At 44.1% G+C, this 14,228-nt stretch overlaps 2 protein-coding genes across 2 annotated transcripts in view; both read right to left on the bottom strand.

The window, feature by feature from the left end:
- LOC106807452 (thymidine phosphorylase-like) overlaps positions 1 to 7,658 on the bottom strand; it is a 36,258-nt gene extending 28,600 nt beyond the window's left edge. Inside the window, exon 1 of the mRNA XM_014809779.1 lies at positions 7,580 to 7,658. Coding sequence (XP_014665265.1) covers positions 7,580 to 7,658 — 79 coding nt within the window. The remainder of the gene's footprint in view (positions 1 to 7,579) is intronic.
- Positions 7,659 to 8,793: 1,135 nt separating this feature from the next.
- Positions 8,794 to 12,726, bottom strand: LOC106807467 (WSC domain-containing protein 1-like). The gene is made up of 2 exons (XM_014809800.1): positions 12,055 to 12,726; positions 8,794 to 11,288 (listed from the first exon to the last, which is right to left on the bottom strand). Exons 1-2 carry the CDS (start codon positions 12,586 to 12,588, stop codon positions 10,521 to 10,523), a joined length of 1,302 nt encoding a protein of 433 aa, XP_014665286.1. The 5' UTR covers positions 12,589 to 12,726; the 3' UTR covers positions 8,794 to 10,520.
- Positions 12,727 to 14,228: the final 1,502 nt, after the last annotated feature.

The following is a 14,228-nucleotide window of genomic DNA, read 5'->3' as shown; positions in this document are numbered from 1 at the left end:
ACACACACACACACACACACACACACACACACACACACACACACACACACACACACACACACACACACTACACACACACACACACACACACACACACACACACACACGGCGGTGCACGGGCGGGAATTATTTCCACAACTTACTCTTAATTATAATGTTGTTGTTTGTTGACGGTACAATGAAATTGTGTCGTGAAAGTGCATGTGTTGTTATCGTAGTGCGTACGTCTTCATGCCTGCATGACACACATTCACTTTATCGCTCGGTAGCGCCATCTAGCTGCTGTTATGGGTCCTATAATTATATAGCAGCATTAGGCAGTATGTATCATAGATATTATCAAGAGTGGATAATAGTGTCTCTATTATCCACTCTTGATATTATCAAGTCTATAATAGAAGATATGCTCTGTTATCTATGTTTCTATCTGTGTTCCTTCGTTTCTATCTGTATGTTTCTATCTGTGTGTTTCTATCTGTATGTTTCTATCTATGTTTCTATGTTCATCTCTGTTTCTATTATGGACTCTTGATATTATATAGATATCTAAGGTATTGTAGTCGGGAAATCACAACTACAAAGATGAATTCAGTGGATTTGTAGTAAGCTGTAAGAACTCAAGAATGACACATTAAGCCAGAAATAATGCACAATAATATTTAATCAAGACGATTCATATTTGAGTAACAAGATTCTCTCTGCAAACCAATTCAAAGCATTGCCGCTTCTAACACAAATCACTATAGCCGCACAACTATACTCTACCAGTTAGAACATGCTGTCTACTGTCCGCTCGCTAAACTACACTATTTCTCTCTCCTCCTTGAAATCGACACGCGTTCGCTTTTATATGAGCGACCGAACTAGTCGTCTCTGCCCTCTTCACGTGACAGTTTTCCTACTTCATTGCCAAATACGGTAACCAACACGAGCAGGCGACTTCGCTTGCTCTTCGCTCCTTGGCTTAAATTGTACTGCGCAGTTCGACACAAGTTCCTGCATGGCCTCTTACGCCAAGTTATTCTTGACCAGGGATGAGTCATTGCCAACGTAGCCTGTGGCTTCTCCTTCTCGTGTTACTAGCTCCGGCTATCATCCCGTCCGCCACTATAGCAAGTCAAGCATTTGCTACTTTCATATGCAGCAGCTACATTCATGTAAATTGCCTGCTTACAGTATATATACTATTGTTGACGGCTGGTTGTATGGTGATACGATAAGGTATCGATGGTACGCTCCTTATATAGCTAATAGGCTCACCGTAATAATCTTGAATTAGCAGTGACGCGTCATAGAACCATATGTCTGTATGAAAAAATACGGTGCGATCCCACGTTTCCTGCTATTATCATATTTGGCACTTCCTATTTGTTATCAAATTTTATATCCTTGTTGTTGTTTTTTACAAAAAAGTCTTCATGTGTTAACAATTTACAGTATAATATAAGCCCTTCCCGGCCATGAACACGTTGTGACAACTGATATGACAATTAAGTTTCTCGAAAGGAAATCGTGAAAGTGAGTTTAGAAGTATTTTTGCTTCTCGCCGGAGGTAGTGATGATATTCAAGGCAGTATAGTTAATTAATAATTACAGTATATATAATTATAATTATAATTAGTTAATTATAGTTAATTGAGTACAGTGTAGAGCACGCCAGACCCAGCGTACCCGGATGATACTCTGCTTGTTAAGCGTTTCGATGGTGCTGTCCCTGGCGAATGAAGCGAGTCAACTACTCAAAATGGCATCAGCTGGCGGTTATTGCAGTGCGGGAAATTGTTCCAATACAAGGAAGAAAAACCCAGATATAGCGTTTTTCAAGTTTCCCACAGAGCAGGATGGGTACTAGATTTATCACGTGTTGCATGTTATATACGTTTGCAAATAATAAATTCGTTAGGACGGCAGTGACACATGCAGTAACTCACTGACTGCTGTGCACACGAACAGAGACAGTACTTATTGATTGTTTAATCATATGTAATCATAATATCAATGTAAACTAATCTATAATTATATATATAAAGTTGTTCAGCCGAATTAGTCCGTACTCGCATAACAAGATAACTCCGCAGCCTAACGGAAAACTAAAGATATTTTCAGAATCAGCACGTCTGGTAGGTGGTTCTGGCTGAAACAAAAATTTTAAAAAGTTAAAAAGTTAAAAATTGATAAAAATTCTATTCATCAATAGATGGCGGTGCGTACAGATTAACATCACGTACGTGTGAATCCACGTTTGATGCGCTTAACGGCGCAGTGGCCTAATCGCTAGAACATCTGTCTCCTACACCGGGATTCCGGGTTCGAGTCCCTGCTGGGAAATTTATTTGCTTCTTTTTTCCTTTTTTCCCTTTACCTACCTCTTTAGTGTGTATTATTGTTTATTTTTTATTTATTAATTATTTGTATTTTTAATCTCTTTTATCTTTTGATTTCTTATGATTTTTTACTGTTTGGGATGGGATGGGATGGGATTTGGGATGGGATATTGGATGGGATGGGATGGGATGGGATGCGGTGCGATGGGATGGGATGGGATGGGATGGGATGGCATGGAATGGAATGGATGGATGGATGCATGGATGGATGCATGGATAGATAGATAGTTGGATTTTTTTGGGCGTTTTCCTTTCAACCAAGCGGTCACCAACTGAGTAACGCCACTGATTTCCCCGGGCAACGCCGGGTATTCCGCTAGTACAAGATACAATCTTGTGAAGCTAACAGTTAAAGGTAGGAAAAACACTACTTGGTTCGGTGATCTGTGTAATTCTGCTGCCCTTTGTTCTGTGAAAAATTCCAGTTAAAACGATATGCAATTTGTAAATAATACACCACATCATTACATGACACATGTAGATGATCATGTACATAGACTTCGGAAGTGGATCTGCAACATAAGAAGAGCCGATATTGACGGGTTAAAAGACATCCAATGCAAATATCTGCTAATTTGCGAGGATCATTTTGAGGCATCTCAATTTATGTGCTCGCTGACAAGGGTTAAAGTCACTGGCTGCTTTGAAAAGTGATATGCTGTACCTATTTAAAAATATAACTATTATTAGTATGGGAAATTAGTAAAATACACTGCTTTCTCTGCTTCTCGTCGTGTGACTCATGGGTCGTTATACATGTACTAGGCTTGATTTCATGAAATATACATAAACAGAAAAATACGTTTGAGAAATATTCACTGCTGGTCACTGAAGTATATCATTATTGCTTATGGCAATATCAAAGCTAAATCAACACATGCTGAATAATTAATCAACAAAACAAAAAAATTCAAACTGTCTGTATTTTACCTTATTTTCCATAATTCCTTCACCCGATCCCTTCCACCTTTATTAAAAACACAAGGGCAAGTAAAAAAATTTAAGAGGCTAAGAAAGGATGCAGTTCCATCTCTGATAGAAGTCAGTAACCCTCCTGCACTCCCAACTTAGAACCAAGCAAAATCGTAAATTGCTGAAGCTCCAGCACTTGTGATTAAGCTTCTTAGCAATAAATGTGATTAATGGTATTTGAGTACAAAATATGAAAATTATATCGTCTTTATTATTTTTATTGTTTGCAGAAAAAACAAACATCTGACAAAATCCGGTCACAGACTAAGGAATAAATTAAACTAAAGACTGTAGCACAGTATACCGTGTGCAAATTACGCATTGTGATGTATTGTGTGTATTGTGCATTAGTCTGTGATACGGTGTGGATGATCGTTTTGCATGTAAAAATAAATGTATAGCCGTTTAATAGAGCAAAATCTACTTTCAGACTAACATTTGACCTTCTAGATTCAGGAATGTATAATTAAACTCCAGTCCAAATATTAGAATTAACAATAGAGACGCTTTAATGTTACAACATTACACATCCACGGTCTGTCACCACAGCCAAATTTTTAGTGTACCGCTTCATTCGCTGGGCGGCGCCACCATTCAATTGCATTACACTATTTTAGCGTATCGTCCAGTCTGTGTATCCGTTAGTCTGTCGGGGAGGGGTTACCAGCCCGGCCGTTGATCAGTCGCTGTGTGTGTGCCTGACATAATTGATTGTAATTCTACTGACAGCGGCGAATATTGCTGCGCGCTGCCACGGCTCGGGGTCGTTGACATATATATCAATGGTACATAACAGAGATCGCTATGATGCGATCGGTCCCAAGGCAGACGAGGCGAGGCATGGTGCGTCCGGTGCTAAAAACAAACGTGAGGGCTATTGTTGAAAGAAGTCTACAATAAATAAGTTATTCTTATAAAGCTAAGGATTAAAAGCCATACAAAGTAATCCTGCCGCAAATTGGGTCACGCGTTGCAGCTATTTGTCTAGAGAATCGCCGTTTTTGGGCATATTTTTTCCGGTGAAATTCGGCACTGGAGTGCAATAATTGCAATTATGCCACGCCAGTTGGATGCCTCGTGACGTCTACGAAAACAATAGAAGTAAAATCGGTCTTGTCGATGTAGTTGTGACATTCCGCAAAGTGTGAGCCATGTGACCGGTAGGCCATTTTTGTGTTGAAACGGATATCGACTACTTTGTAGAAATTCGCATCATGGAGCTGGCTAAAAGTTTCGAGCGAAGCAATAGAGGCATGAATCTGTAGTTATTAAACATCGAAATAAAGTGTAGCTTGTGTATTCGACGAAACAGGTGAGTATTTCTGTTCAATGCTTATTCAGGCCTGCTGGCTAATGGCCGCCTCTACTGTTGTAACACCACCTTAAGCGGCCTGGTAAGGAAAGCTGTTCTGGCCAAGAACAAACCGTAAAGAACTAACGAAGTGACAGGGGAATGAAGCGAGGGGGCGAGCCGCGGCATGCACTTACGCTGTGAGCGCTACCGGTGTGGCCCTAACGCTTCAGCTACCAATCATTGAGTCTGTGGCTAGAGGCCACCCCATTCAAGGTTCTTAAAAAGCTTTCCGACTGATACTCTATACAAGTATACGGAATTACTGTTTTTAATCGTCAACACAGCAAATGTTTATTGATGGACTCCTGATTACATGTGTCTACAAGCGCGTTCTCCTTCCACGAATTTTTTTTCCAACTCCCTCAGCCCTAGCACACAGCTAGGCACTTGGAACGTGGTTCAATAATAAAAATGATTGGTAAATAAACAACGAGATGTATTTCCTATCAAAGTCTTTAAAGTCTCTCTACTGCTGTCCTTCGCCTATTATTACTAATTATTTTCCTGGTAAAATGAAATGCTGTTTCAAATGCTCCTACTGCGACATAAAACTTTAACCGCACGCACGCACAACGCTGTGCCACGAAACACAAAAACAAGAGAATTTAATATACGAATTGACGGCTAATAATATCGCTATTCTAAACACCAACGCACATATATGGCGGTAATCGCCTAAAATGCGTATGTGCGCATGTGGGCGGTACCATTCTCCTCAACGCCCCCTCCCGCCTCATTCCCATTTCGCAGTAACGATTCTTCTCGCTGGTAGCCCATAGATCGCGGTTGTTTCTCAACAGCTTGAGCTAATAACAGCACCGCACATTTATACCAATCTTTCTTCGGCCGCAATAGCACCCAGCGGTTCAACGGCAACGCCTCCCTCTTCCTCCCCATCTCGCGCAGCGCCAAGTCATCGCCGACTCAAAGACACCATGCCATTCTTTACCGCGTGCTGCATCGCTTCCAGTTATTACAGCCGCGCTTCGTCTCGCATCGTCGAAGTCGGTAACGAACTGCGCGCAGCGACGTCCTGTCGGCGTGACGCGACGTCCAGGACGTGTGTGAAACAAGCCACCTCCGCTGCGCTGCTGCTGCTTGCCGTTCACACATCTGCACCAGCCACCACGAACCCCATCATTCCACGAGTAGCGTAACGCGGCAGCTCCCGCTTGGCAGACCGAAGGATCGCTGCGAGCGTCGCTTGCTGTCGAAAGCATCCGTCCCGTCTCGCACACGGATGCCGTACATCCGACGTACGAGCCTCCTGGGAGAACGTCCGTGACCGCCTCTCCACTTCCGTGTATCCCTCACTCGAGTCGACCGTCGAATACTCTCGATCATTCCTTCGGTTTCGCAAACGGCAAGACTGCCGGAGTTTGGTGGCGAGTGAATCGCTCATCTGTAGATGGTCAACATGAGTGCGATCGCACTGATGAATGCCTGACGAAGGATCCCGTCCCCCCTGCTTCTTTCGCGCATCCAATGGCCTAAAGCGTTGTAGGTAGGATCGCGTGAAACTGCATTACACGACCGACCATCTGGTTTCTAGTGAGGTCTCACCGCTAACGGGCATTCAAATTGTACGTAACTCGTGTTGCCACGCTCAAATCATCGCGCGAGAACGGTAAAAGTGGGTGAATGAATTCCGGAAGTTTAGTATTGAACTGGCAGGGGCTAGCCAGCTTTTCCAAGAGGGGGGTCCTTTCCAAAAGGGATTCCAAACTCTAACTTACTACATGTTATTACGAATAAACTTTCGTTAACATTTTTCGTTCTCATTGCTTTTATATGTATCATACTGTGATCAGATATGTGCTATTATTTGGATACAAACCAGGAAGAATTCCGGATGCCTGGAACACCCCTGGCTACGGGCCCTTGAACTGTTCTTACTTATAAGCCCATTGTCCTTTAATTTATCTAACCCGTAATTGCGGCTGGTTAACCCTTTCAACGCCTGACAGCGTTAAAATATATACTTTTGCCATAATACCTGAATTCTTATCCTTACAAAAATCTCATTTTCCGCGTAAATACTGCGTCTTTCCGTTTTTTCTTACACGATAACGAAAACGGTAAAAGGGAAATAAGAATTCGTTTTGTACCGTCAATACGAAACGAAGTGGCGCTGCAGTCGACTCGCGGGCATGCCGCCCATCGCACCATGGCATCCTACCGACCAAGTAGTGATTCTGTCTCGCTCTGTTCGTCTGCCATTGAAAACAATTGATACTAATGCAATTTTAGAAAGAATTCCGACGGGACATTTCATAAAAGACAAGTAAAGAAATTCAGCATTATGGCACAACGCGCAGTACAGACTACAAGGTAACTACTCACGTACAATCTATCACTGTCTGCGGCGTAAGGCGGCAGCTCTGGTGGTTGGTGTTTCACGGTTATTAGAGAATAAATTATAATGGTGAATTTTGTGATTTTATTTGTTTAATAATTAAGCGTAATGTTTAGGCAAGTCCACTAGTGATGGAACTCCTAGGGCTAGGCTGCTACGGCGGTTTCCACAAGCAGTGTCAGTGTCGTGAGGAGTCGAAAAACTATATGGTAACATTGTTTTGTGGCTATGTCAATATTATTTAATTAATATTATCTGATAATATGAATATCATATAGAATTATGATTATGTTAGCCTATTACAGTATACTATTAGTATTACTACTAGTGAGAAGACTAGTACAAAATGTATTGGATGGTATTGCTACTACCGATCGATCTATAGCGGGTAGGATAGCTACATCAGGCGTATAAGCTATGGCGCCGTAGACGGGGTGTGTCACATCAATGAACACATGGCTGCCCTAGGAAGGAAGCTCTCATGATTAAATTTTGGCACAAGTCTAACCTTACCTCTGACAAGCTGAGCCGTTACATTACAGCTGACGTCTTTAGTGCAATCCACGAACCAGTAGAGTATATGACTGCCCATGTCCATGCGAGTGATATATAATCCGTGCCTGCCAGTGAGTTTGCAAGGTGATATGACCCTTTCAATCTTGAATCTGCCATGCCAAATTTATGGTGTTGCACAAAAAATCTAGAGTTTGAAAAAAGCTGAAGAAAATGAGAATAAGAGTGAAAGCGGAGAAAAGGACGAGATTAGAAATTTGTTTCTTAACACAGAATTCCCCATTTTTGGAAGAAAGAGTGTTGAATCTGCTCGAGGGAGAGTGAGATCTAGAGAATGAGAAACAAAGAAAGGAATAGAGGCACTATAGACAACAGAGGAGAGAGAGCGATGAAGAGGAGAGAGAGAGAGAGAGAGAGAGAGAGGAGAGAGAAAAACCTCAGAAAGATCTGTCAGAAGAGAACTACATGTAGGTTGGGACAGTCAGTTTTGTTTGGTGATATAGCATAGGTTGATATATAGGTGACACAGACAGTGGATCGTGTAATGAAGGAAAGATAGTTTTGTCGAAGTGCGCGTTCAATAATATATGTCCAGTTTTTACTGATTCTGTCGGCCTAAGTGCCTAATGCCGTAATCTCCGCTGGTAAACTTACAGTCGCGACGCAATGTGTAGTTACAGTTTCGTGTGCACAGCGAGCGATTCGGCATCCGGCGTCACATCGAAAAGATTCGGCGCTACTCTAATCCGGGGGTAGGGGAGGGGTTACCTAGCCCGCGGTGCATCAGCCCTCGCTGGTGGCTTGAAAGGGGTGCGTTGTGTATTAGGGTACCTTAAGCCTAACCCTAGACGCGTAAACCACTAACGCCTATTACCCTAACGCCTAACCTAACCGCTACCCTAACCCTAACCCTAGACCCTAACCCTAACCCTTAACCTTTAAACCCCTAACCTAAAACCCTAAACCCTAACTCAATCAATATCATATCATATCATATCAAATCATATCATATCATATCATATCATACCATAACATATACCATATCATAATATCATATCATATCATATCATATCATTCAGTATCATTCATATCATATCATTACTTCATATCGATATTATAAATATCGTTTTTATATGGTATACACTTTCGCGCGCTATGTTTGTGTCCTTGCATATATATAATTATATATAATATTGTAGCGACCAATATTACATTCAGGTTATACTATCAACGGGGCATCCATTTCATTAAGGCTCGCGCTACATGCATTCGTCAACATCCATAGAGAAATATCAAAGCATTCCTTATATGTGACGGATCTTGCACGGCAGATCAATACGGCATTGTCGTCGCAGGTACTAGGAACCATCGAGAACCGGGCATACCAAATTATTCAGTATTGAACATATCCAGTCCATCTAACACCGCGACCTATGAGAGTGACGATGGCGCACGTCTTGGCGACGCCATCGTAGAGGTAGAGAGAAGATGACGGCGCATGCGCAGGACATAAGAGCGGGAAGAGGGGAATAGAAATAGGGCGTTGGCGCGTATCGTGGTACACTGTTTACCTGATCGCACTAGCGCTTGGTACGATCTAGTTCTTGTCACCGATTTTCGTTCCAATCAAGATACGCCTTGTCCTTTATCCACAGTATTCGCCTTTGACTATTTGTTCTCAGTTATTCCCCTACCTTCCTCACTCACTGTTGTGTGGCGTCACGCTATACGCTACAATATATATAGCGGTATATAGGTCACTTGTTCTTAGATTTACGATTACGTTAGATCACGAGAACCGACCGATCGATGATACCTGGTTACTGAGACTGATCGATCGACCCATCGTGGCCACTGGACCAACTACGATTCAAACACCACATAGACCCCTCGCTATTCCACCCCTGCCAATAGACTACTCAACTCACGGGCGCACTCAGCAGTAGGAAGGGGAACACGACAATAGATTTCTGCCATAAATAGGGTAACGAACGTATATATCACAAAACAGTAGAGAATTGGTTTGTAAATCGCGGCATAATCAGCAAGCTATTCACGAGCTTGCTATTATGGTTCGTACATGCTGCCGCATTCATTGATTACATTCTGCTCGTTTTGTCTTCAGTCGTTGCAACTCGTATTAACGATATGGCGTATATGTAATACCGTCGAAAGACGGATAAGTAAATATCTAGGAATAGCCTATTGTTCTGGTTGGCATATATGACCAGCTGTGTAAAGTCGTAACGCGAGAATAGACAGGATAGAATTAGGCCAATTATAGACAAGCATGTAGTACGGACTGACTAGAAACAATAGGTAGGCGTGTCTACCTATGGCAGTATATAACCGCGTATGCGACCAGAGAACGACACAGAGCGATAGTGTAATCGAAATACAGGCATATAATATCTTGGTTAGAGACAGCGACTGACAGCTTATACCTCGTAAGTTATGTGAGGTTTCCTCGCGTACTACACTGTACGCATTCGCCACGTTATGGGCGGATGCTAGTTTAAGTAGTGTCAATAAAAGTAATTTCATGAATACGTCATACTGTGCGTTATCAATCATTCTTCCATTCGTTCACATAGACGCTAGCAAGGGTGTATTAAACGCACTCACGCGTAACCACTGACGCGATCACGGGTAGCAATAGACATCCTTACATATATAACAAGCCCGTAGGCGCAGCGTCAAGGTCACCAACAGAAACGTCGCCGCGACGAAACATTATAAATCACAATTATAATCATAATCATATTCACAATTATATTCATAAATCATAATTATAATTACAACCATAATCATAATTCATGAATCGTAATAAAAAATATAATCGAATAAATAAACCGCTATATAACGTTTTAGTTATCAACGAAATGCGCCCTCCTGCATGCTCGCTCACTGCGACCGTTAGAGACAGCCAGCGTTCTCCGCATCACAACACGGGCAGCGCATCGGCTGGATCCGTCACCGGCATCGGCGGGTGGCCGCCATCTTGCAGCAGTTCGCCGACCGTCGCCACGTAGCTCTCGGCGAGCGCCTTGAAGGCGTCCGAGAACGGATCGAACTGCTTCGCGTCGCCAGCCGTCGCCGACGGTCGATGGAAGTCGCCCTCGATGTATCTGACGGCGCAGCTGAGTCGCTCCTCGAAGTCCGACGCGGCGTCGACGCGCAGGAAGCGCGCGATGCGACGCAGCTGCGCGGTTGCGTCGGCGCGCACGTCGTTGTAGTGGACGACGAGCAGCGGGCGCACGCTGCGCAGGTAGACGGAGTTGAGCAGGTACCAGGCGCGCAGACGCTTCGTCGCGAAACCCTCCCAGCCGCGGCTCGCGAAATCCTCGCGATGGAGTTGTCCCGTGTGGCTCTTCGTGCGCATGAGCTTGTAGTCGGCGACGATGCAGCGGTACGGGTGGCGCACGATCAAGATGGCGCCCGAGCCGTTGACGGCCAGCACGACGGATCTCATGTTCTTGTGCGACTTGACGACGATCGTTGTGCCGTCGTTGCGCCGCTGTCTCTCACCGACGAACTGGCGCGCCATGAGATCCTTGTCCTTGTAGATGCTGCCCGTGAAGACACCCGACGTCATCTCGATAAGGTAGCGCAGCCACGTGTTTCCGGATCCGGGCGCGCTGGCCAGAGCGACGACAGGGTGCGCTCCGATCGGGTCCAGGCAGACGAGCGAGCATGGTGCGTTGCCGTGCTGAAAACAAACGTGGAGGGCTATTGTTAAAGAGCTACAATATAAGGTTATTCTTATAAACTAAGGATTAAGGAGGCATACAACAGTAAGCCTCCGCAAATTGTTCACCGTTGCACTATTTGGTCTCTAGAAACGGCCTTTTTTGGCATATTTTTTTCCGGTGAAATTCGGCACTGGAGTGCAATAATTTGCATTATGCACGCCAGTTGGATGCCTCGTGGACGTCTAGAAAACATTAGAAGTAAAATGGGTCTTGTCGTGTAGTTGTGACATTCCGTCAAGTGGCGTAGCCATGGTGACCGGTAAGCCATTTTTGTGTTTGAAACGTGATATCCGACTACTTTGTAGAAATTCGCATCATGGAGCTGGCAAAAGTTTCGAGCGGAGCATAGAGCATGAATCTGTAGTTATTTAACATGAATAAAGTGTATGTTGTGTATGCGACGAAACAGTGTGAGTATTTCTGTTCTATGCTTATTCAGGCCTGCTGCCTATGGACGCCTTCTACTGTTAGAATTCCAACTCCCACAGCCCTAGCACACAGCTAGGCACTTGGCACGTTTCAATAATAAAATGAAGGTAAATAAACACGAGATGTATTTCCTATCAAAGTCTTAATGTCTCTCTACTCTCCTTCGCCTATTATTACTAATTATTTCCTGTAAATGAATGCTGTTCAAATGCTCCTCTGCGACAAAATTTCACCGCACGCCCCCACCCCCAGCGCCAAGCACGCCCGACTCAAAGGTACCCATGCATTGCTCACCCGTTGCGTGCATCGCTCCAGTTTATACAGTCGCGCTTTGTCCCGCATCGTCGAAGTCGGTACGAACGCCGCAGCGACGTCCTGTTCGGCGGTGACCGACCGGCAGGACGTGGGTGAAACAAGCAGCTCGCTGCTGCTGTTGCTGCCACGTATGTCATGCTTCACACATCTGCACCACGAACCCGCATCATCCACGGTAGCGTACGCGGCAGCTTCCCGCTGGCAGGCGAGGATGCAGCTGCGAGCGTCGCTGCTGCCGAAAGCATCCGTCCCGTCTCGCACTACGGCCGTACATCCGACGTACGAAGCTCCGGGAGCGTCCGTCCGCCTCCACTTCTGTGTACTCCTCACTCCCGTCGAATACTCTCGGATCCTTTCCTTCGGTTTCGCAAACGCCGGAGTTTGGTGCGAGTGATCGCTCATCTGGTAGAGGCACATGAGTGCGATCGCACTGATGATGATGCCGACGAGGATCGTCCTGCTCTCTCGCGCAGCCATGCTAGCGTGTAGGGTAGCGAGCGCGTGAAACTGCATACACCCGCCAGCTGGTTCTAGTGATGTGCTCACCGCTACGGCGATTCATAGTTGCTACGAAATCGTGGTTGCCACGTAATGCATGCGTGACGGAAGGTAAAAGTGGGTGAATGAATTCCGGAAGTTTAGTATTGAACTGCAGGGGCGTAGCCAGCCTTTCCAAGAGGGGGGATTCCTTCCAAGAGAGGGGATTCCTTCCAAGAGAGGGGATTCCAAACCTACTATATGTATACTAATAAAACTTCGTTAAAATTTTTGTTTCATGCTTTTATATGTACATACTGTATCAGATATGTGCTATTTTGATACAAACCAGGGAAGATTCCGGAATGCCTGGAATCACCCCTGGCTACGCCCTTGAACTGGTTCTTACTTATAAGCCCTTGTCCTTTATTTATTCTACCCAGTATTGCGGCTGGTTAACCCTTTCAACCCTGACAGCGTTAAAATATATTTGCCATATACCTGGTTTTTTTCTTCAAAAATCTTGCATTTTTCCGCGTATATACCGTCTTTTCGTTTTTCTTACACGATAACGAAAAACGGTAAAGGAAATAAGAATTCGTTTTTCGTACCGTCAAACGGAAAACGAGTGGCGCTGCAGTCGACTCGGCGGTGCCATGCCGCCATCCACCATGGCATCCACCACCAGTAGTGATTCTGTCTGCTCTGTTCGTCTGCCATTGAAACAATCGAACATGGCATGTTTAGAAGAATTCCACGGACTCATAAAAGACTTAATAGAAATTCAGCATATGGCACACGCGCAGGTAGCAGACTACAGGTAACACACGCACGAATCATCACTGTCTCGGCTAGTTAATGCGGCAGCCATGGTGGTTGGTGTTCACGTTATTAGAGAATAAATTATAATGGTGTATTTTGATTTTATTTGTTCAATAATTAAGCATATATTAGGCAAGTCCACTAGTAGTGAACCCTAGGACTAGGCTCTAGGGCGGTTTCACACAGTGTCAGTGTCAGTGAGGAGCGAAAACTATAGGTAACATTGTTGTGGCTATGTCAAATATTATTATTAATATTATGATAATATGATATCATATATGAATTATGATTATGTTATGATATACAGTATACTATTAGTATTACTACTAGTAGAAGTACTAGTACAAAATGTATTGGAGGGGTATTGTACTACCTCGATCCCGCATCTATAGCGGGAGGGATAGCTACACAGGTAAAGCTATTGGCCCAGTAGACGGGGTGTGTCACATAATGACACATGCTCCCTATAGGGAGAACCCTCATATAAATTTTGGCACAGCTGACCTTAGTGCACCACGAACCAGTAGTAGTATGATGACCCCATTGTCCATGCGAGTGTTTATCCGTCTGCCAGTGAGTTTGCGTATATGACCCTTCAATCTTGAGTCTGCCAATCCAAAATTATGGTGTGCACAAAAAACTAGAGTTTGAAAGTTGAAGCTGAGAAAAGAGTGAAAGCTGAGAAAGACGAGGATAGAATTTATTCTTAACACAGAATTTCCCATTTTTTGAAGAAAGAGTGTGAATGCTCGAGGGAGAGTGAGATCTAGAGAATGAGAAACAAAGAAAGGAATAGAGCAAAAAGGAATAGAGTCAAAGACAGAGAGAGCGAGAGAGAGAGAGAGAGAGAGAGA

The sequence above is a fragment of the Priapulus caudatus genome, unplaced genomic scaffold (genome assembly GCF_000485595.1).
Source record: "Priapulus caudatus unplaced genomic scaffold, Priapulus_caudatus-5.0.1 Scaffold216, whole genome shotgun sequence".
Classification (NCBI taxonomy): domain Eukaryota; kingdom Metazoa; phylum Priapulida; class Priapulimorpha; order Priapulimorphida; family Priapulidae; genus Priapulus; species Priapulus caudatus.
Note: the sequence above shows the minus strand (reverse complement) of the source record. Positions and strands in the feature narration are given on the sequence as shown.

What these genes read in the sequence shown, in the direction of transcription:
- LOC106807467 (XM_014809800.1), bottom strand. Translation starts at nt 12,588, where the DNA reads ATGCAGTTTCACGCGCTCGCTACCCTACACGCTAGCATGGCTGCGCGA. An exon ending in TGGAGCGATGCACGCAACGG is followed by an intron (nt 11,289 to 12,054) that starts GTGAGCAATGCA and finishes GTTTGTTTTCAG; the next exon opens with CACGGCAACGCACCATGCTC.